The 25,000-nt window shown below is 36.6% G+C and overlaps 2 protein-coding genes and 1 long non-coding RNA gene across 10 annotated transcripts in view; 2 read left to right on the forward strand and 1 right to left on the reverse strand.

Annotated features, from left to right (window-relative positions):
* Positions 1–25,000, forward strand: part of LOC144981136 (carboxypeptidase B-like) — a 438,762-nt gene that overhangs the window by 282,598 nt on the left and 131,164 nt on the right. Inside the window, exon 1 of one of the 3 annotated variants that reach the window (XM_078929292.1) lies at positions 14,601–14,614. The exons of the other annotated variants lie outside the window; for them this stretch is intronic. The gene's annotated coding sequence lies outside the window, so the exon portion shown is untranslated. Of the gene's footprint in view, positions 1–14,600; positions 14,615–25,000 lie in introns of those variants that run through there. 3 annotated transcript variants of the gene reach the window in all.
* The window catches only part of LOC144981165 (uncharacterized), a 90,724-nt gene continuing 65,725 nt past the window's right edge, over positions 2–25,000 (forward strand). The window contains exons 1-2 of the mRNA XM_078929323.1: positions 2–163; positions 12,080–12,420. Coding sequence (XP_078785449.1) covers positions 12,377–12,420 — 44 coding nt within the window. The 5' untranslated portion in view covers positions 2–163; positions 12,080–12,376. The remainder of the gene's footprint in view (positions 164–12,079; positions 12,421–25,000) is intronic.
* Positions 24,406–25,000, reverse strand: part of LOC144964487 (uncharacterized) — a 17,546-nt gene continuing 16,951 nt past the window's right edge. For 5 of the 6 annotated variants that reach the window (XR_013643854.1, XR_013643862.1, XR_013643861.1 and 2 more), the window contains one exon: positions 24,406–24,941. This is a non-coding gene — a long non-coding RNA (uncharacterized LOC144964487). The remainder of the gene's footprint in view (positions 24,942–25,000) is intronic. The other variant, XR_013643860.1, reaches the window with a different exon arrangement.

Here is a 25,000-nt window from a genome sequence, read left to right on the forward strand (position 1 = left end):
TGTTTAGAAGGAACGGAATTGACTTGACGTCACTCAGCTTTTTAATATTGTTTTTATACAGCAGTTGGCTGATTAGTTCTCACTAGATTCTGTCAACGAGACAATAAACGTTGAAGGTTACACACAGTTTTGTGTGTTATGTTAAATCTGACTGGCAAATGTTGTGAGTATTTTACGTAAATGCATATCATCAATAGTGAGGAGTTGAAAAGAAAATGAAAATATGTATTCCTATTATGATGTAGTGGATTAAAATCATGTGCCGAGAAAGATTAGCTATCTACATATATGTGACAATCGTTTCAAAATGCTATTACGTCGGAGTAGACCTCGTGCTTTGAAATTTAATTTTTAGTAACTTCCAAGGTTTGATTTACGGTATTGAGAATAGTGGGTTTTGGTTCTTACATTTCATAAAACTTAAACATTCTATATCTTATTGTTTTAACATTAACCAGTTAACTGCCTTAACCTGAAATGCTTGACTTACTTGATTTAAGGCCCTTTCCCCGAATGGTCGACAGAAAGGCACGTATTTTTAAAAATTGGCCAGAAAACTAGTCTTTCAAATATCTATTGATTTAAATTACCATCATCGTGGCAAGGGTCACAGGTTTGAAGTTTTTGCCAAGAAGTGGGTCATTTAAATCGATCGATATTTGATGGACTAGTTTTCTGGCCAAATTTTGAAATACGTGTCTTTCCAGAGTAAGGCGTCCCGATCAGACGGCCCAAAATGAGATCAGGATCACATTTCCGCTTTTCTGCATAGTCAAATGACATATAGGTCATATCTCTGCCAAGCGTAAGGGGCGGGGTTTGGAATATATTTTAATTAGTTGTTGTTTTAAAAAACAGCTTTGAATTTAATCCTTTTCTCAACAGGCAGTCAATGCAAGTCATTAAGCAGAGGTCTGGCAGAATCACACATACGCCTTATGAATACTAGTCTGGCTGCCTGTTCTGAACAGTCTGCAGACGTCTCAGATTATGCTGCGAAACGCCAAACAACAGAGCATTACTATAATCTAATATTGATAGCACAACCAGGTGTTTGGTCACATCCTCAAATATGAATCGTCTAATGGAAGCAATCTTTCTTAGTTGGAAAATTAGAGATCTAACAAATTATTAACCCATTGTTCCATCGACAGTTCAGAGTCTAAGAATGTGCCGATGTTTTTCACTTTGTCAACAATTTGAATGGAAGCTGCCTATAGCTTCAAAATTGATTTACTTTTCCACTTCTTGTTCCCAACATACAGCACTTCCTTCTTATCATCGTTCAGTTTATGTCTGTTCTCATTCGTCCATTTCTTAACGTTTTGAATACACTTCTTTTTAATGTCTGATACTCCTTGCAAATGTCTGGTAATTTGAGACGCAGTACAACTACTTACCATCAGCGTATTGATGGTAAGACCAACCTAAACTTCAGATGGTTTTAGACAGAGCATTACAGAACAGAACAATAAGAACCGGTCCAAATACTGAACAGTAGGGGAAACCCCACGATTAAGAGAAATTTCCTGAGATCTATATTCATCTACTGTTATAATCTGTTTACGATTACACGAATATGACATGACCCACCGTCTTAAAACGGTATTATTATAAGGAAGAACTTGATGAAAAAAGTGAATTTTCAGCTGAAATGATCAGAAATCTGAAATATTAGTCTTTCCCGTTTTAAGTGAAGATATTTATTCATCTTATTAAAACTTACAGTGGAATCCGTATAAAGTCAACACTTTTAAAGTCAACTGTTTAAGTCAAAAGTCATATTGGTCCAAAAATGTTCTGTTCTTTATCTGTGTTCCACTAGTAATGGGTAACGCCAACCTTGCTAAAATTCACCCGGCGGTGTTGGCTTTATCAGGATTCTACTGTACTCATTTGATCAAAATCTCATATTTTTGACCACACGTTCAATTTCCAGCATTTAAACCACGACACAACACCGTTTAGAGACGATTTAGCTCATATATCATGGATAACATCGTCACGTGGTAGTCGATTGTCATTGGCGGAAACTTGGGACGTTTAACTTGGTTAGTGGGAGGCTTGAAGTAAAGGAAATGAGATTTTATAGAGCTCATATTTCCACTAAGAGTGTTCAAAGTTTGTTTTACCAAAGGTCCCAAGCCAAAAGCAACACTTAACTCGTTGGAAGGCGATATTACTGTTAGAGAGCTATTCCGACGGAGGCAATGGACCTACCAGTTCAAAAAAAAAGAAAAAAATCAGTTATTAGAGCCGGAATTTATCCATTTTCTGAAGCGTGAAATGGACAATAGCAATTGCTTGCTACCCTTAGACAGGACGCTAATCTAGACCACAATGCTACAAGCCGCAACGAAGTATTAACCGACGAGTTTATCCTTTAACCTGTTTGATTATAAATAATATTACATATATGATTGCTATCCCGTAAAACGTAAACTCGAGTAGTTTTGTATAGAAGTTAACTGTTGTCGGGAACATTTGCACTAAGACGCATGCCGAGTTTCATAAAATCAAAACTGTGAATCCGTACAGTTCACGTATCAAATACAAGTCTGAACAAATCAAACAATCCTGATTTAAAACTTCATGCATAAAACAGGGAACGGTAAAACATTATACATACGTACTTATGTACTTTGTAATTACTACTTACATAGACTATTATTATTATTTTTTATTCTAAAAGTCAATTCAAAGTTTATTTTAGGCAGTATATATGCCAATTCAGAGCACAAATTAAAACCTATTTACAAATTAACAAAACCAGCACAATCATTTAAGTCAATAAATCAACAATATATAAACAAAAATCAAATAATTATTTATCACTCTGGGAAATATGGTGATGATGATGATGATGATGATGATGATGATGATGATGATGATGATGATGATGATGATGATGATGATGATGATGATGATGATGATGATAATGATGATGATAATGATGATGATGATGATGATGACGATGATGATGAAAGTTATGATAATGATAGTGATGATGACGATAATGATGATGATGATGATGATGATGATGATGAAGATGAAGATGATGATGATGATGATGATGATGATGATGATGATGATGATGATGATGATGATGATGAAGATGAAGATGATGATGATGATGATGATGATGATGATGATGATGATGATGATGATGATGATGGCGACGACGTTGATAACGACGCCAAGCTTTGTTAGACTTAAAACAAAAAACAAACAAACAAAAAAAAAAAAAACAACAAAACAAATACCACTTAAAATAATTTAAGGTCAACGACCGGAAAGGACACATTGTGCCCCGGACTGCCCCGGACTACCCCGAATGCCCCGTTTTGCCCAGGAATGCTCAGGACTACCCCGGACTGCTCCAAAAATGTTGCTCATTGTTCTGTTTTTCAACTTGATTTCCTGATCACCACCCTCGCTGTCCGTGTGTTCTTCATTTTGTGTTCACAAACTGACAATGGAAAATCAAATTGAAAAACAGAACAATGAGCAAATTTTTAACGTGAAATAAAGCTAGAGTTTAGTCTGCTACGGATAGACTGAGCGAAGAGCCGATGTCTACAACACACTTTTGTGCCAATATTAAAAATAATGGTCAATCAACGCGGTTGCCGTAACAATAGCAGGAAAATTAAAGATACGGGTGCCATAACCCTAGCCAGAACAATGACAAACAGAACATTGAGCAACATTTTTGGAGCAGTCCGGGGTAGTCCTGGGCAGTCCGGGGTAGTCCTGGGCAGTCCGGGGCAGTCCGGGGTAGTCCGGGTCACAAATAATCTGCCTTTAACCAGCTAACTGCCGTACTCTGAAAATATACTTCGTAACACTAACAGGTTGCGAGTTTTTGCAAAAATGAGGATCATTTAAATCGATAGATACTTGCAGGACGAATTTCTTGGCCAAATTTTAAAATACGTGTCTTTCCAGAGTACGCCAGTTAACTGGTTAATGTAATTATATTTCACTGGGCTCTGGGAACAACGCCCCATATTTCCATCCAATATGTAACAAGTGAACAATGATTAAAAACGATTGACGTTCCGGATGAGAGCTCTTATTTGATTTGTATACATTTTAAATGAGATGTTCTGTGCCAATGGCAAACCGGTGAGTATATAGCATGTCCGAATTACATGGTTACGCTTCATTGCAATAGCCGTTGGTTTGTTTGTTTTGTGTGTGTGTGTGTGTGTGTGTGTGTGTGTGTGTGTGTGTGTAAGGGGGGGGGGGGTTCTTTAATACTATCTCTTTGGGATTGTTTTTTTTTTTTTTTTGGGGGGGGGGGGGGTTATTTACTTACGCTTTTTAGTACGATAGACTTTTAAAAAATTATTGTTTAAATACATCAGTCAGACAATTTAGTGTCAAAGAAATATAGCGCAATATCAGCTAAACGTGCTCAAAGCGCGTTACAGCAACACTTAACATATAGGACGAAACATGACGATATTACAATTTTTTTTCGGACCGAGACAACGCTGTTAACGGCTATGCACTAATTTTACACCTGCGTACGGTGAGAGAATATGAGTAAAGAGCATTTTCCAAGGACTCAACTATGCGCCGAGCGAAGCTCGAACCCAGGACCTTTCGATCCGAAAGCGAGTGTCATACCGTGATCGGAAGTTCCTGAGTTCGACCCTTGCTCGGTGAATAGTTGAGTCCTTAGAAAAGGCTTTTTACTCACGTTCCCTCACCGTACTCAGGTGTAAAATGAGTACCTGACCGTTAACAGCATTGTCTCTGTCGGAAAAAAAATTAATATCAGCAAACAGGCGTCATGTCTCATTCTACATGTTAAATGTTGCTGTTGCTCAGGGACCTCTTGTAAAGCGATTTGAGCACATTAAGTGGATATTGCGCCATATAAAAGCTCATTAAAAATATGCATATGATTGGTGGTAAAGCATTTGCGCGTCACTGTACTTGTAATGTAATAAGGGGAACGTCTCGTTCAAAGGTCTTCATGCTCGTTTTCCATCGGGTTTCCATGTCAAAGCCACTAGTGGGAGGTTGCGGCTTTCCATTCGATCCCATTACATATGATATATAGCACCTGTATAGCGCATAACCATGTCTATCAACCTTTATCTTTCCTGCGTCATCTGACTTACTCGTGGAATATTTAGTTCTCCTTGGCCCACTCTCCCCGACATCTCTGATTCATACATGAGAATCACCAGCACATCCATTTCTTATGCTCTGATCCATATCTCTTTGCAGTTTGACGCTGCTCCAAATTGTTCAAGGCTTGTAGAACGCAAATTTTTGCGAACATATTTACACCTTTCTAAATAGCACCAACAAACAATTAACAGCCTCACGCCACCAAAGCTGTGTAACAAAATATACGTGCTCCAATACGCTTCAACAGTCGTAACATCACTTCCCTCGTAATGACGCATGGTAACTTAGTAACTGGCTCTAAACTATCGGAACAATGGCGGACGCCCTTATGAAATATTTCTCCGACGAGCATAAAAGCGTATCCAGAGGAAGAAAAAACATTATAAATCTGATCATGTTTTGACTTTTACACATTCTGATCACAAGACATATGAAAAGTTCTAGCCAGCATGAAGAATAAAAAGTACCGATTTTCTTTGTTTAGAACCACGATGGCCGCCGTTCCTGGGCGACGTGACATCAGACTATTGAATCCAATTCCAAAGGAGACAAAGGCAAATTCAAATATAAATATCATTATAGACAGAATGGCAATATCACCGTGACCAATATCACTGAAGCCTATTTTTCTCTTATTGCTATTATCCATCCTAGTTGATCGAGTATTATCCTGATCGTTTATATTGGAAACCGTAATGCTATTTTCATGTAGGTTAATCAGCTAGTCCAGCCTAACCGATATGAGATTCATCCCTTGGGTAGAGCACACTAGAGCAATAAATGCTTGATGCTTGTCTCTGTCTAATAAACCAGTAGCATGTCTATTGATCTTCGCAGGTAGTAGTTACATCCCTTGCTGCCTGAGCGCAAATGATACTTTACGATTGCTTTTGTTTTTTTTCGTCATTGGAAGGTTATGCTTGTAGATCTTTGCTATTGTAATTAGACAGCCATTTCAATGATTAGTTCTCACTAAATTCTATCAATCTGACGATAAACGAAACATAGTTTTGTGAGTTGGTCCGTAATATCCAGCTGGGGGATGTGAATATTTTACCAACAATAACTACACTTTTAAAAAAAGCAAACAAACATGAAAACGAAACAAACAACCCCCAACCCACTAAAAACAGAAAAGGAAAGGGGGGAAAATGAAGAAGAAGAAGAGCAACAACATAATATATGTCCTGCAACGAGAAGAACTAGAATCATCTGTAAAATACATAAAACTACTTTACAGAATTCCGATTATTCGACTTTTTACTTATCACGCTTTTTGTCCCCCCCCCCCCCCCTCTCTCTCTCTCTCTCTCTCTCTCTCTCTCTCTCTCTCTCTCTTCTCTCTCTTCTCTCTCTCATATCTTCTCTATCTCTCTGTCTCTCTGTCTGTCTCTCTCTCACTATCTCTCTCTATCTCTCTGTCTCTCTGTCTGTCTGTCTCTCTCTCTATCTCTCTCTCTGTCTCTCTCTCTCTCTCTCTCTCTCTCTCTCTCTCTCTCTCCTCATAGTATTTCTCTTTTCACAGCCGTGTGTACCAATCCTTTTAATGTATTTAATATAAATGGACCCCAGAGATATGATCGGAATCACCAGGATTGTCGTCATCTAAGATGGCTGTGAATGAATCTGTCACTATGCTGAATCTCTTTGACAAATTGCGTTTCTGTTAGAAAACGTATGTTTTAACCAGTTAATTGCCTTACTATTGAAAAGAAAAAGTATTTCAAAACTCGTCCTTCAAATATCAATCGATTTAAATGACCCTCTTCTTGGCGAAAACTCTCAAGCCTGGGACCTCGTGAGGTTAGTATCGATCGATTGGAATGCCCATCAACCAATCAAAAAGTCTTCAAAGACGTCAAAGAAGTTTTGACTGTTTGAGGATCATCTAAATCGATCAATATTTAAAGCGAACTCAATTAAATTTTTTTAAAAGCAAAAAATGTTAGTTTTTCTTTGCCAGTAGGAATAAATTATACACTTGAAGGGATTTTATGGATGGAAAGCACTTGAGAATTATCATCTCATTGGAAACGACAAAACCATGAAACAGTCACTTTTTATAAGTTTGGCTGAACATTCTTGAGTCCTAACTGTGTTTGTATGTGTATGTGTGTGTGTGTGTGTGTGTGTGTATGTATGTGTGTTGGTGAGCGAGAGAGAAGAGTATGTGAGAAAAAGAGAGAAAGAGATACAGAATATTTGTTTGCGTGTGTGTGTGTGTGTGTGTGTGTGTGTGTGTGTGTGTGTGTGTGTGAAATGGAGAAAGGGCGCGAGTAAGACAGTAAAGGATATGAAACTCTCAGAATTTATGTTGAAATCGTGAGATAGTGAGAGAACAACAATCTTTTGAACTGTTCATTGTGTTATCAGGCAATGACAGTGAACTTATAGATAGAATGCGCTTGGCCAAGGAGTTCACAACATTGCCATCCGGAAGTATAACGGACCAACACACAAACTCTGTGTAACCATGAACTTTTATAGTCTTGTTAATACAGTTTAGTGAGAACAACTCACAAACGCGGATGGCAAAAACAATAACAAAGGCCTGAGTGACGTCATCTGCATACTATCTATATTATAGCCTAGAACGTTTATAGTCTGGTTAATACAGTTTAGTGAGAAATACTCATAAACGCGGATGGTAAAAAAGAATAACAAAGACCTGAGTGACGTCAATTTCATACTATGTATAGCCTGCTGGGTGATTGGGTTTTTTAGAAAGGCAGTGCCAATAGGTACACAGCATGTCCAAACTTTTTTCTCCTCTTTTGGAAGTAGTAATGTGTCTAATTAGCATTAGCACTACTAAGGTGAACATTGCCGAATCCGAACAATGACAAAATATCTTTTTTTTTTTAAATTTCGTCTAAACACCCCCCCCCCCCCCCCCCACACACACACACACAATTGTTAGAAAGTCTTATAAAGCCATAGACATAGTTTATCAATATAATATTTGACACGAGTTGGTTGGTCAGAATTTTAAAAGAAAGAATGTCTTGTCATTTTACGACAGAAACTGCTTTCGTAATTACTCCTCTCCACATCAAAGGCCCTGACTACAATGCTGTGATATCATATGATGTTGGGTGGTGTTAATTAATCCACTGAAGGTCATATTTGCCATTAGCTGCTGCTGCTTTATAATTACATAAAAACACGCTACCAACAGCCAGTTCCGTCCAGCTGACATTTCCCCCCTTTATTTTCTCTCTGTTTTCGTCTTTATTTTCTCTCCCACGCAAGGGCAACTCTGAGCTCATAGTGTAAGATTCTTCATTCCTGCCGACCATGGGAATGGACATAGGGAAATAGTTCGAAATGTAAAACCCATGGAGTTCAAGATTATTATTATTATTATTATTATTATTATTATTATTATTATTATTATTATTATTATTATTATTATTATTATTATTATTATTATTATTATCATTATTATTATACCCCCTCCCATGGAAGACAATCCGAGTGTCACGCCTTGGATTCGAACCGACGTTCATCGTCACATCCGGCGTTGTGTCGAACTCACAATGCCGTGTACTTAATCGAAAGAATTCAGCCAGTCACATAATGAAATGGGAGTGATATATCTATATCGCGATAAATGACATAATGGATGGACAACGTGAAATTGATCACATCTACTGCTTCATTAACCCTTATAACGGACAGACTAACAACAACAAAAAAACAACTTGATATCCACGAAACGTATTCAAAGCGCTTTACAAGGGGTCCCTAGCTAACAGCAAGGCTTAACATGTAGGACGAGACGGGGACGCGATATACATTTTTTTTCGGACAGAGACGACGCTGTTAACGGCCAGGTACTCATTTTACACCCCAGTACGTTGAGTAAAGAGCATTTTCCAAGGACTCAACTATGCGCCGATCGGGACTCGAACCTGGGACCATCCGATCCGAAGGCGAGTGCCATACTACTATACTACATAGTCACAAACAACCAAACCTGACCCGATTCCAGTTGAATTTTGTGACCAGATTCGTTCCAGGGAGTAATCGATGGAAATAATGACAGGGAACAACTCAGCCCGGAGACAATAGATACAGCTAGATAATGTTACTATGTCACGCTGGCTTTTACAATCGTCACCGTTAAAGATAATCATTGTACACATTATTTCCCTTCCTCCTCCACCACCACCAACTCCTCCTCCTCCTCCTCCTCCTCCTCCTCCTTCTCCTCCTCCTCCTCCTCCTCCTCCTCATCATCATCATCATCATCATCATCATCATCATCATCATCATCATTCTCATCCTACACATCCTCCTCCTCATCCTTCTCCTCCTTCGTCTCCTCTTCTTTCTCCTATAATATACGAGTCGATGGCTCAGTGGCACAGTTTATCGTTATGTAATAAAGTCATGCGGTGTCAGGCATGCTCAGTGATCACAAGGAGGAGTAAGTCCTTTAGAGGCATTGGGCCCATGGAGCCGGAGTTTATCCCGGTTTGTAATGGCTTGAAAGTTGAAACTCAAGAGTGAAAAGTAAGAATGTGAAAAAACAATAACAATAACAAAACAACAACAAACAAACAAAAAAGAAACAAACCAAAAAAAAAAAAAGCAAAAACAAAAAATCTATTCAAAAATAAAGAAAAACAAAAACAAAATTACATTATCTACGCCCTTGGTTTTATGAATGAATTAATATAGAATGTCAAATATTACAATAATCGTGATCTGTGTTCACAAAAATAGACACTCGTGCGATTTAAAATTGAGGCGACGATCATTTCTGTGTTGAATTGAGTGAATGTTCAAGGTAGTGTTTTGTTTTTTGTTTCGTTTTGGACAGAATATTATTGCTGTATTGTAAACATCAAATTTTAAAGATCCTTTTTACAGTTGGAGTTTATGTCTTATTGATGGTATGTGATAATCCAAAAAGCTCAATACATCCGCCAGCCGGATATAATGTACCAACATACAAAACTATGTATAACATTAAACGTTTATAGATAGTATGAAGTTGAAGTCACTCAGGCCTTTGTTATTGTTTTTGCCATCCGCGTTTGTGAGTTGTTCTCACTAAACTGTATTAACCAGACTATAAAAGTTCATGGTTACACAGAGTTTGTGTGTTGGTCCATTATACTTCCGGATGGCAATGTTGTGAACTCCTTGGCCAAGCGCATTCTATCTATAGATAGTATGAAGTTGACGTCACTCAGGTCTTTGTTATTGCTTCTTGCCATCCGCGTTTATGAGTAATTCTCACTTAATTGTATTAACCAGACTATAAATGTTCAAGGTTACGCATAGTTTCTGTGTTGGTCCGGATGGCAATATTTGTGAGCTTCTTAGCGAAGCGCATACGATCTATTGTACGATTGATAGATAGAACTGTTCATTGTGTTATCAGGCAATGCTAGTGATCGTATATAGCCTAGAACAAATCTGCGCTTAACCGGCGAATTACACTGTATGGAACCTAAATGAATTGGTTCTGTATGGCCTGCTGGGTGTTTGGGTGATTTAGAAAGGCAGTGCCCCCTCCCCGCCCATTTTGGAAGTAGTAATGTGTCTAATTAGCATCAGCACTACTAAGGTGAACATTGCCATATTCGAACAATGACAAAATATCTTCTTTTTTTGTTTGTTTAAATTTCGTCTAAACACCTATTGTGAAAAGGAAATAATGGGTACAATGATTATCTTCAACGATGACACCCTCCTTCCTCCCCCCCCCCCACCCCCCACAATAGTTAAATGTCTTATAAAGCTGATATTTTTATTTAAGACTTTAAGACAAATTGATTTTTAGTTCATCAACATATTTAGCAAAATATATCAACATATTATCTAATACAAGTCTGGTCAGAATTTTTAAAGAAAGAATGACTTGTTATTTTAGGAAATTGACGTCTCTCACCTGTTTGTTATTATTTTTAGCCAGCCTTTTTCATGAGTAGTCTTCGCTAAATTCTATCATTCAGACTATACATGTTTAAGGCTACACAATGGTCTTGTGTGTTGGTACGTTATAAATACTCTGTGCTTGGCTAAGAAACTCTTAACATTGCCATCCGGAATTATAATGGACCAACACACAAAACTATGTGTAACCAGGTACGTTTATTTTCTGGATAATGCAATTTAGTAAAAATTTACTCATAAACGCAGATGGCAAAAAAAAAAAAAAACAATAACAAAGACCTGAGTGACGTCGATCTATCTTTATCCGACTGGCGGATCTTATGAGCTTTTTGGATAAACGCATAGCATCAATAGAATTTAGTGAGAACTACTCATAAAAAAGGCTGGCTAAAAACAATAACAAAGAGCCTAGTGACGTCAATTTTGTACAATTATTCACGCTTAAAGAGGACAAATTTTATCTTATGGCTATATAATACTCTTCAACAGTCGTAACGTCACTTCCTTCCTTATGACACATGGTAACTTAGTAACTGGCTCTAAACTATCGGAACAATGGCGGACGCCCGTATGAAATATTTCCCTGGCGAGCATAAAAGCGTATCCAGAGGAAAAACCCCTATAAATTTGATCATGTTTTGACTTTTACACATTCTGATCACAAGACATATAAAAAGTTCTAGCCAGCATGAAGAATAAAAAGTAATGATTTTCTTTGTTTAGAACCAAGATGGCGGCCGTTGCCGGGCGGCGTGACATCAGACTACTGAATCCAATTTGGGAAGAAAAAATTTCTTTGGTTGTGGGCAGATGAGATGCAAAATTTCACGCAATACAACAGAAAGTTTTAAAAATCTCTAATCTTGAATATGAATTATGGAACTACATAACTATAATTTTAGAAGGTGTACTGGGTTCGCAAGAACATGAAATTATTTTTTGAAAATTAGATTTACTGCAGTGTACTGAGAGCCATTGTCCAATTCATCATGAAAGCAAGAAATGTTACTTTTATTTCCAGTAACGGGGATGGACTCTCAATCTATAGCATGGACCTGATGATTATCAAGAAACAAATATCTCGTGCCACAGTGATTGAAACGATGTGAAAGCTTTTGCAAGGATTTATATTGGACACTTGAAATAATCTTACTATAAGTGAATAAAAATATTTACTTTTATTGGAATGGAGAACGTGGCAATAGATGAGACACCACACCCCAAAACAATTGATGTCTTATTTTTTGGCATTTGTGATATTCGTCTAAAATGTGGATGTAGCTGTTTCCGATGAGTGAGTCTCGTCAAGTTAATAAGGATGTCCGATCCAGGATTTATGGTGGATGCCAGACGCTACACCAAGTAAGTTGTGGTGATTTTACTTTTATTACCGGGGCTTCGTATCTGTCTTACACTGACAAAACCAAACGCCATTGATTTTTCTTTGTGGCCAGAAAAAACATTTACTTTAGATATTAATCAAGATAACCCTCGATTTGTCAAAAATAACCTCAAGTCCAAGACTTCAGGCCATAATGAAAATGTGTATGTCAGTGCATGATACATAATTTATGATGATGATTTTTTGGGGGATTTTTTTTTTGGTGGGGTTGGGGGGGGGGGGGTGATTGGTATTGTAATAGTCATGGTCTGATTCTGACAATGAATGATTATTAATGATGGAGGCGATGATGTTCGTCGTCGTTGTCGCTATCATCAGCACCAGCAACGCCAGCAAGGCCAGCAACAGCATCAATATTATTACTAACATTATTATTATTATTATTATTATTTTTTATTTTTTTAATTATTTTTTTTAAATTGTATTTATCATTATTATCAATATTATCTTTATTGTATCTATGACAAGAGGAGGAAAGAATGTGGAGGAGGAGTAGGAGTCGAAAGAGGATAAGACGGAGGAAAAGGTGGATATGGATGAAAATTACATATTATTTGAAGTTAGTAAGAATATGTAGATATGGAATAAGATAACGATGTAGATTACTATACTATGCTTATGAAGATAATGATTGTACGATATTGACGAAGATGATGTTAATGTAAATGCAGACAACGGAGATCGTGACAACTACTATTCCGATATTAATGGTCAAGAAATTATGATTTGAAACGGCGTCACAGGAAACCAGTTATTTATACGCCTAGTGATGTGATGAATGTGGACATAAATAACCCGAATCTGTTAATCAGTAAGTGATTGACTGCGTCAGGCTTTGTTGGCCTTGTGGTACGATGTCTCGTCGTGTTATAAACACAAGCGAGTTGACCTTGGTCAATGATCGGAAGGATGACAATGGCTGCAAGAAAGAGGAGTGATGTGTGAAAGAAATTGGGACCGTTTAAAATTGTATTGGAAGAGGAGTGAGTAGTTCGAGTGAGTTACTTAGTAACTGTGGATACATTTGAAATCACTCTTAATTTCAATGCATTAAAACATTATGTTCTCTCTTGTATTAAATTGAAAAGGTATCTGTGTGCATTGTGAAGTAAATTTGTTATGATATCATATTATTATAAGATCCACATATTTCTATCAATGTTTATTATATTTGTTGAGCAATATAAACCACTAAAGATTTTCCATTTTATGGACAATAACGATTTATTACTATTAAAAAAGAAAAAGAAGTAAAATCGCCTCGTGGTTGTACCCTTGATTAGGCGCTATTAACAAGTTAACTGCCGTACTCTGGAAAAACCAATATCTAAACATTTCGCGAAGTCCCACGTTTGAGAGTTTTTGCCAAGATGAGAGTAATTTAAATCGATCGATATTTGAAGGACGAGTTGCCTGGGCAAATTTTTAAATAATACGATTTTTTTCCCAGAGTTAACTGGTTACAACAAGATATGAAGTGAGTAGAAAAGTGCCAGAAGACAATAGAGAATAAAATTTTTTTTCCGCGGCGGTGGTGGGGTTTGAACCTGCGACCTTATTGGTACGACAACTCCGCCTGGCAGGTGAGAGCGTGGCTCTACCGTGTGAGCTATCCACGAACACAAAAATATTCGTTTCAAACCCAAAGTCATTTCTAGATCCCTCTCTCACCCACTTCTTGAGATCGCCGATTCGTTCACCACCATCGCGAAGTAATTTTGACCAGCAGTTAAGCTTAATAGCCAATATTCTCATCACAAACATATAACATAGAAACGATTGAGACATGGAGTATGCTCCGGTGTATGGGGTGAATTTTTTAATTCAGAAAAGTGAGTGGAGCAGGCACTTATGTTGGTAACAACAAGATATGAAGTGAGTAGAAAAGTGCCAGAAGACAATAGAGAATAAAAAATTTTTTCCGCGGCGGTGGTGGGGTTTGAACCTGCGACCTTATTGGTACGACAACTCCGCCTGGCTCTATTGTCTTCTGGCACTTTTCTACTCACTTCATATCTTGTTGTTACCAACATAAGTGCCTGCTCCACTCACTTTTCTCAGTTAACTGGTTAATATTTAGCAATGACTATGAAAAATGTTTTTTTCTCTTTTTGAGGAAAATTTTTTCTAAAACCAAAGCCCTATCTCCACTGAGTAAAAATGTTTTTGAATTTTGAAAATCCATTCATAAATAAACAAGTTATGCAGTTTCAAATGTGTCATTTATTTGGATGACCCGCAAAGAGGAAAAAAACGCGAAAATATGGGACGCTTTTTCAGCATTTTTTTCGACCTTTGGTTATATCTTGCGTAATAAGTGGATTAAAAGATTGAAACTTGAAGAGCAAATTAGGATGGTGTTTTGTAAAATACGGGAAAAGTACTCGTCATATTCATATGAAATTGTACAACCAAAAAGAAGAAATGTTCATGTATTAACTTGTCAGCGACAAAACCTCCACGCCCGGTAGTTTTAGAAATCTTTTACTCCAAAGAGTAAAAATCTATTTTAACGGTCTTCTGGTAATCGCACGAGTTTTGTCGCTTGACATAATCTAAAATGACCTTTTTTCTAACTGTGTGCCAACTTTCAGTCATATTCATCGATAAACAGTGTCGAAATTATTTTTTTAAAATAGCATATACGAAACGGCTTCGTCCCATATTTTGACACGAATTCGGGCACTTCGTGAGCGAAAAAGAGGCCCAAAGATTTGTGCGGGATAGTCATTGCTATAATATTGCATCGGTAACTCGGTTCTTGTTTAAATAAATCCCTGGCAACGGTGGTTTTATTAAAAGGGCATGACATGTGACTTATACAGTATGAAATTGACATTTTTAAAAATAATATATGGGTTGTGACTGAGTAAATACAACATAATGAAGCGCTTTGATCATCCTGTTAGTGTGGGAATGTGTATTATTAATTTAATTAATATATCTAGCTACTATGGTACTGATAAAATGATAAAAAAAAAGAGTATAACAGGTGTCTTGTGCACTGTGAAATGGAAATTTTGTTATAATATATGACTTGCTAGGGAATAAATAAAGTATTGTGAAGCGCTCTAGGCATCCAGGAACTGCAGAAATGTGTACTTTTATTTGACTATGCGATTTGAATAGGCATCTTGTCACAGACTTGCCAACTGTTGCGAAAAATTCATAGAATTACGACGTTTTGGCTCCGATTTCTGTACTTCATAAGCATCTCTAAGTCATTAAAACTTATTGAAAAGGAACGTTGAAGCAAGGCTATATCATTTTAAGGAATTTGAAGTGTTATTTATTCATTGTGAAGGTGAAATGCTGATTTTTATATAGCGACTACAATTTTAATTTCCAAAATACACGAATTTTGATATTTTGAATTAGGCAGGTCTGTTGTAAGTATACAGAAATCTCTTTTGATAATTTGTTGAGAGCAAACAGTGAGAAAAAAAATGAAGATATCTTCATGCTGCTATCAGCCCTCGATACAGGATTCCAAACGGGATAAAATTGTGAATATACTGGTTCCAATCTTATTGGAATTATAAAGCCGGTCTTGCGGAGGACTGGATCCATACATTGTGTAACTGATCTTCTGGTTTCAGAGTGACAGCATCTCATTTTCTAGCCTAAATAAATTCCTGTCGTCAATAAATATTATCAATCTTCGCACTTTTACGCCTCGTAATCATAAGAATTTGCAAAGACGTCCTGCTACTACAATAGTTATGCCACCTTATGATTCAAGATGTAACCTTTTCATTGTTTTTTGATGTCATGCGTTTAGGAAAAATACTCATAACATCCACCAGCCGGATACCACGTACCAACACACAAAACTATGTACATTGAACGGTAATAGTCTGATTGATGTAATTTAGTGAGACCTAATCACCAAAATGGCTGTCTAAAACAATAACAAAGAGCTGAATGACGTCATTTTTGTTCCTTCTATACATTGTCCAATGAGTTTTGAACCGGTGCAGAGGAAGTTGTAACGTCACGACTTCTCTGTCTTATTTATGTACTCTGAACCAAATTGAGACTACCATCGTTATCAAAATAATAAATAACGAGGAGCCTCATTTTGCTATTCTTCTTTTTGTATGTTTCTCATACTTCTTTCATTCAATGGCATCTTTCTTAGATTGTACTCATGAAGTGTTTACCACTTTATTTCCGCTAAACAACTGTATTATCATAGAATATATCATATCACGTACTGGATTATTTAAGCCAACTGACCTTTGAATACCCCGAATACCGGGAATTAATTATTTCTTTATCAAGCATTATTTCGAATCTGTCTATAGAAAAAGCAATCTTCGTTTCATACTTGATACTGTTCCAAAGTTTTAGAGTACGGTTAATAAAAAGATGCTCGTTTTGTATCTGTCGATAAAGATTTTAAACCAGTCTCCTCTGATAATTTTGAACTCGAAAATGAAAAAGAAATAAAACGAACTATCAAAGTCGACTCTCGTGATGGACTCACCTTCCACTTTTCCATCAAACCAACTGATTTGCTCGGCTCGGGTGGGAAAATATTACTGAAAAGCGCTTAAAAATTGTTTACGATGCTTTCCTCATATTGAGGGTGTTTAGTGAATTGCAATTGTCTCACTATTGCCCAATATCAAGAAATTGGCAAATAGGTTGTTCGTATTAAACGGAAAAAAAAATAAAATGAATTCAAATGACAATCAACATCAAATAGAAAAACATGAAAATGTTGATATCCCGACAACCTATGATGTATTCTATTTGACTTCATTTATTGGTACTGATCCACGTACACACATTTGAAGGTCAGATATCTGAACGCAATTGTTTAACACTGTTGTAATGGATATATATTTTTTTGCTTTTAGTTTAAGAATATTTCCATTGAAGCAATGCGGGCATATCAATTTTGATTGTTAGACATGCATATATGTTCACGTCGGTACAGATCACAAATTTGTTTTGCTGTATTTTGAAAATAATTTGTCCAGGAAAATCCTGTCGCGTAGGCTAGCTTGGTTAATTTTCATCAGAAAATAGAAACCCAGACAATGCAAGCATCCTCTTGTCATTCCATTATCGTCTTAGAAAAAAAATGACGATGGAGCGGAGTTATTCCCCATTTCCCTTTTCATCTAAGACTTCTCCGCTTGACCGGATGTTGAGATGTTTTTCTATGCTTCCCACCGGAAGTAATTTGGGCGTTATTATTTTCCAGCGGGGTTAAAGACAAAAAACATTAATATGATGAGAAACTTGAAAACGTCACGTGCCTTGGCCATTTGTGATTTTAGATAGTTTGATGTTTCAAAAGTTTACCAATGCAATATATAATCATAGAAAATATGTTATCAAATTGTACTTTGCAATTTTTTTGTGTAGATACTATGTTTTCTGTTGGATATAAAGGTACGCTAATAAGGTTGTTTTTAGGAGAGAAAAAATTGTGGTACGGGCACTTATATTAATGTATGGTGAGTAATAAAGTGTATGGAAAAGTGCCAGATGAACAAATATTACGGTGTCAGAGAACCGAACCCGAGATCCAATCGACACGACACCAATTCTATGGTGGTTTTGTTCGGTGGCCATGGCGACTGCTCATTGACCTCCTCCCTCCCCCCCCCCCTCTCTCTCTCTCTCTCTCTCTCTCTCTCTCTCTCTCTATCTCACTCTCTCTCTCTCGTATCAACTGGATCCCGGATATTTTAAATTCTATTTTCATCTGGCACTTCTCCATAATGTTGTTGTTTTCACACTTTTGTACTCATATACTATACAAAATAGCATATTGATAACAGGGTCACAGCCCAAACTAAACGAGTTCCTTTCCATACCAGGTCGCAATTTTCATCAACGGTAAATGAATTGCATTGAATTTTTTAATCAGTCGAAAGCAAAAACGTTTTGAAATGGAGTCGATCCCTTTACTCAAATATTAAGTCATTGACCTAAACCATTAATCCACCATCAGAGCAACCACTACTTTCTACATCGAATATTGACGCCGTATTTAAAATAAAAGAAAACATCAAAAATACTTAAATGAGATACAGTCTAATGTTAAGGTATTGTTCCACCATCAGAGCAACTACTGGTTTCTATTTAATTTTTTAAAATTCTACGTTTCATTCCAGAGTACGGAAGTTTACTGGTTAAGCAAACATGTTGGCAAAATGCAGTGACGGATGGAGAAAGAGAGTCAATAGTAAATAAATGAGATAATCATATAAGAAACAAATACAAACTCTGTCCCATTTCGCCTGCTATCAAATTGTGACCTGTCGTCTCAAGACGATCATATAAGAAACAAATACAAACTCTGTCCCATTTGGCCTGCTATCAAATTGTGACCTGTCGTCTCAAGACGCTATTATGTTGTAGTACGTCAGATGCAACAAAAAAAAGTGATTTTAAAGTTAAAATGACCAGAAATGCGAGATTTGTGTGTTTTCCCACTTACAACAAAATATGATGAGGTCGGGCCAAAAGGTACTTGGTCATATTTTGACCATTGAGAAAATCCTGCAATTTTGTGTCATTTATTTAGTGGTTGAAATGAGGAACTACGCGTCTTGTTTGTAACATAGAATAGTCCCAGTGTGTTTTGAAACGTCAACTTTTATCTGGTGATTTTAAGGTGCCCAATAGATTGCTTGAGAGTATTAATTTAGTATGTTTTGATCCTGACTTCCTCATGTATTCATTTTCCTCACAAACAAATCACGGAACTATCACATTTTCTAAATTATATAAATTCCATTCTCAGCATATAGATTAACCCGACAGAATACAGATATGAGTCGTCATGCCACAGACATATCAAGACGAATCGATAGAACGCATTGATCATGCATGGTATAAAATGTGAATACGATTATGCTCCAGATACAGTATAATGCCTTGCTTTTTATCTCGCTCACTTTTAGATTTAACAGTGGGAAGAAAACTAGATAAACAAATTGATATTTAAAAATATTAACCTGTTAGCTAACAAACTAGTATTTGAAAATCTAGCCAGAGTAATCGTACTTCAAATATCGATCGATTTAAATAACCCTCATCTTGGCTAAAGCTCTCCAAGCTGGGACTTTGCCAAAGTCCCAGGTTTGAGGGTCTTTGCCAGGTTGAGGGTCATTTAAATCGATCGATATTTGAAGGACGAGCTTTCTGGCCAAATGTTCAAATAGGTACGTGGTTTTCCAGACTACGGTAAAAATAACAGAATACTTTTACAAGAACGAATCAATATAGAATCATTAGACTTAAGAGTAGACACGAATCAGCAGTCTATATGTGTGTCTGTCACGTTTTCTCTGTCGTAAATTCAATTTCTGAATCGGAGTCAAGTGGAAAATTACGTAATTGACTTTTGTCATGGAATACATTGGTAAATCGAAGATGGAACATGCTGATGTGATAACCGTCATTGACATCGATAAATGTAAACAGGTCAATGTATTGATCAGTAGACAAAAACAAAACAAAACAAAACAAACAAAAAACAACAAAGACAAATAAAACAAAACAGGCCTGACAGATAGATAGTGAGGGATGCATTAAAATCAGATAATTCTATTAACAGGCCTGTGATTATAGGAAATACTATGGTTATGTAGGGTCCCGGAGATATAAATACTAATGGATATAATATGCGTGTCTTATTTAATCGTTAAATGTATTAATTGAAGGTAGGAGACGAGCTAATAAACGTAAACTAGAGAGAGAGAGAGAGAGAGAGAGAGAGAGAGAGAGAGAGAGAGTGAGAGAGTGAGAGAGAGAGAGAGTGTGTGTGATAGAGCAGAGAACGAGAAAGAGAGAGAGACACACACACACACACACACACACAGATAGATAGATAGATAGATAGATAGATAGATAGAGAGAGAGAGAGAGAGTCAGACAGATTGATTGATCGATAGATATATAAATACATAGATATACTGATAGGTACGTATGTAGATTTATAGATAGATAGATAGATAGACAGACAGATAGATAGATAGATAGATAGATAGATAGATAGATAGATAGATAGATGGCTAGATAGAGAAAACGAAATGGAAACGGGAGAAATAGAAGTTAAATAATGAAAACAAGCATGGACAGAGAGAGAGAGAGAGAGAGAGAGAGAGAGAGAGAGAGAGAGAGAGAGAGAGAGAGAGTTAATTTTTTTAAAAAGGATTTAGCGAGATATGTCTTCATTAGAGAAGAATCAAGTGTTTTGACATTTTGAATCTGTAGGATTTAGCATTTAACAATAACGATGACAACCCAATTACGAGAACCTTAAGAATTCCCCTCTCCCTTTCTCTATCTCTTTTTCTCTCACCCTCATCCCCCCCCCCCCCCATCTCTCCTCTCTCTCTCTCCACACACACACACACGCACACACACATACACACACTCGCACACACAAACGCATGCACATGCTTCGACAATTTTGGTCAGGATATTATAAGCAGGCATGTTTTAAGCATTGAATTTTTTCTAACTCAAAGATGTAATTTTTCCGTAGTCTGCTCTTTTAAAAATAATTGAGATTTTTCACGTGATGCTATTGCATTTAAATGCTATTTTAAATTACTATGTAAGTCTTAGGAAGATCATAGACCTTCATTTCTTTTCATATTCATATTTATTAAACCTTCAAAAAGTTCTTTTATTGACTGTCATACACGGGTAATCGCTCCATTGATGATCAATAGAAAGGAAAGGACAATGACCGGGACAAAACAAATAATATTCGTTTTTATTTTTAAATTTGCCCCCTCAAAAGTCGTTGAAAAAGAATAGAATATCATACATAGCAAAATCATTGCTCCCTGTTTATCAGGTGACTGTCTTCATTTTCTTTCGTAACTGTTCCTAGTAGCTCGTTAGACCAGGTATAATATGTCATCAATGAACGCTTAGCCTGTCATAGCTATTCAAAGTAGCCAAATTAGTCCAATTTTGTCAACGCACGATAGAATGTATCAATTTTACAGCTTATCAGTTATTTTGGTGACATTCTATGCTTCTATATTTAAAAAAATAATATTTTTAGTTCATGATATCAACAACGAATAAATATTTGAAAGAAGCTGATACACTTGACCAAAAATTGAATCAAAATTAAATTGAGCTTGAGCTTTTATATAAGGCAATATCCACTAAACGTACTCAAACCGCTTTACAAGGGGTCCCTGCCAACAGCAACATTTAACGTGTAGGACGGTACATGACGCCTGTTAGGCGATATTACATTTTTTTTCGGACAGAGACAACGCTGTTAACGGTAGTTTATCAAACCATCTAAGTCTTGAAGTTTGGAATTCTAACCATTTTATTTCAAATTCTATTTTCGGAATTCACTCTGACATAATAACGAATAGTGAACAAAAGTATGATTTCTAAAATTAAAAAAAAACCCCACAAAACTGGTTCCAATCTCATTGGAAGTGTAAAACCACTCAAGATACATAACTTGTGTAATTGATTTTCTGGTTTTAGAGTGATAGCATTTATTTTCTAGTCTAATACGTGCTGGTCGTCAACTAACGATATTCCATCCTCGGTCTTTTACGTCCCGTAACCCTAATAATAATCCTATAATATATACTGCTACTAAATAGTTATGCCACCCTATAATTCAGTTTGTAACCTATTCATTATTAGTCCTCCGAAGGGCTGGTTACAAACACACTTCCAAGGATTTTAGAACGGAAAAGTAGAGGGTATGACGTCACGACTTTTCTGCCCTATCGAATCACATTTGTGCTGGTCTGTTCCCAAATCCTGATCGGTTCACAACACTTGTCTTTGTCGATGGAAACGAAGCTTACATTCGACTTTATCATTCATTTCTACTTTTAAAAATAGCTTCATGCAGCAACATTTGCATTGTAAACAACCGATCACACCGGAGATTTTCAGCATTGCTGATGTCAACAGAAAATCAATGTCTGTTAAGTGGGGTAAAATAGGATTTTGTCTCGAAGACTGGCATCGATAATAACACGTTTTCCGGTTTGGTGCCTGTGTAAAATTAATCCTATTATTCCCTTTAAATGATGACAGAAAAGGGCAATGTTGAAGTAAATCTTTTTTAAGTTCACAGGAAGCTGGGTTCAAAGGCGAAGTGGGTAAAAAACTAAACTTTTCGGATTTAAATATTGCAAGTTGATGAGTTCGGACTTTTCTTTATGTTCCCATCCTTTTCTATCTCCTCCTCTTCCTCTTCCCCTTCTTTTTCTCCTCCTCCTCCTCCTCCTCATCTTCCTCCTCCTCATCCTCCTCTTTCTTATCCACCTCCTAATCTTCCTCCTCGTCATCACCATCATCATCCTTCATGTTCCTCGCTTTACACCTTTTCTTGTTCTTGATCATATACACTGAAAGATTATACAGTCCATCCCCATAGTTTAAAAAATGATGATACCTTCCTCGAGGTCTTGCTAATGTTTAATAGCATAATACCAGCGGTCAGAATGTTTTTATATTTGTTTGGGGGTTGGGGGGGGGGGAGGGGGCGGCGTCAACATTGTTGATTGAAAATGGTAAATCGAAGGATATTAAAAGTTTGGTATCGAGATGACTGCTGAGCGAACATCTTATTTGAATTCTTTTAGTTTTGATCTATAGGCATCTTTGTGAGACCATTGCCTTCTTGATATTAAGTTATTTTATCCCTAGGGATACCAGGCCGCTAGAAGCTGTGGACTGTAAAAAGTAATGAACTTAAGTGGATATACAGCTTCAAAAAGGCATGCATTACCAATAATGGAACGTTTCGGGCTCAAAACCCTTCTTCACTATACCATAATAGTAAAAACATTAATACATCACTTAATCTAGACTGACGACCGTCTGTTTTAAGTGATGTATTCATTCATGCATAATTGAGAAAAGTGTGGAGCAGGCACTTGTATCAATAAGGATGAGAAAAATAGGGTATGGAGAAGTGCCGGATGAAAACAGAGAATAAAAAGTCACGGGGTCAGTGCCAAACTCAGGAGTCAATTGACAAGATATCCTCATTGTAAAACTATTTTTTACAGATTGAGATGCTCCTGAGTAATTTGCAAAACTTTCTTAAATTAAGGGTGATTTTATCACCCCTTGACTCAAATTTAAACGAATATTAAGACAATCTGCTGGAGCGTAATGTTCCATCCTTAATTTGACCATTTTAATCGCCATAATTTGGCCGCCCGATCAAAGCTGATGGATCACAAGATTCGTCCCGATGTATGTTAATTTCCACAATGCAGTAGTATGATAATCAAAATAGATGAGTAGCTGTTTTTATAATAGATGAGTGCCTTTTCGTAATTGCCATTATTTCTCCACAAATATTGCGAGTTCTCTACTAGTCGTAATAAAATCAATTAACTATGACAGTGACAAGCATGAGAAAAAGCTGGAAAATAACCAAATATAATTGGGTCGTTTCTTTCAAACTATTCTTTGTTAATCGAGGGGGTGTAATATAATACTTTTTCAACGTTAGTTGTTATTCGGCACTCGGTCTTGAAGCGTAAAAGTCCCAAATGTCGTGCTGCGTTTAAAATCTCATTCCGAAAAAACATGTTAAAAACTGTCTAATCACACTCAATCCTGTCGTCGACGATGGGACATCTTATGTTCGTTTCTTTTATATTAACCTTTTGTAACCCATGACCAGTTGCTATCATCGTAAAATCACCAAACTGATATATTTTACTGCTGGTGCATCAGAAAGATTAATTAATTTCAAAATGAGTTTTGCAATTCATGACCATCTTGGGGTCATTTCAGAAATGGTACTCAGAAGTATCGCTGGGCAATATGGACACGGGTACTTTTGAATACCATATAAAAACTTCCAAGAAAAATGTGTTAAAATTCATCTTTTTGTAAATATAATCTTTTTCACTTTCCAACAAAAAAGACATTTATAAAATCTTTTAAAGGAAGAAATATTCAAGTTTTGAAACGAAATTTATTGAATATTCCTAATAAAATAATGTCACCAACTCCGACACAAGAATTTACATACCACCACAAAACGACGTCACTGGCATTCATGCAATACTGTGAAACACATTAAAACATTTCTTTTTTAATTCGACCATAAAAATATCTTACTCATATCACGCTGACTTTGGGGACGGGACTTGATTTTTTTTTCAGCACAAACAGGACACCTTCTACTGTCTTCAGTAATATAGAACGTGATAGACAATAACATTTGAAAACCGGACACTGTCTGGTACACCCCTATGTCTTCTCTACTTCAATGGCAGAGAGGTCGACGAAATATGGGGATTCTCGATAAGGTCATTAGACCCATAGCTCTTGGTATTTGTAGACCTGTCTTTTCATAACGTCTCTCTTGAGAATGACTATCGGTGTCAGAATTAGATCCTTCATTGTCTGAAACCACATTCAGGGAATCATCAGTCACATTTTTGTTGTAGAAAAAGAATGTAAGCGTCATGTAAAAGAAAAGCATTTTGACCTGAGATGAAAAAAAAGGAAGAAAATATAATGGAGATGGTAGTGATAATGATGATGATG

This window comes from Berghia stephanieae, chromosome 1, assembly GCF_034508935.2.
Source record: "Berghia stephanieae isolate SIO BIC M18660-M18661 chromosome 1, UCSD_Bste_1.3, whole genome shotgun sequence".
Lineage (NCBI taxonomy): Eukaryota > Metazoa > Mollusca > Gastropoda > Nudibranchia > Aeolidiidae > Berghia > Berghia stephanieae.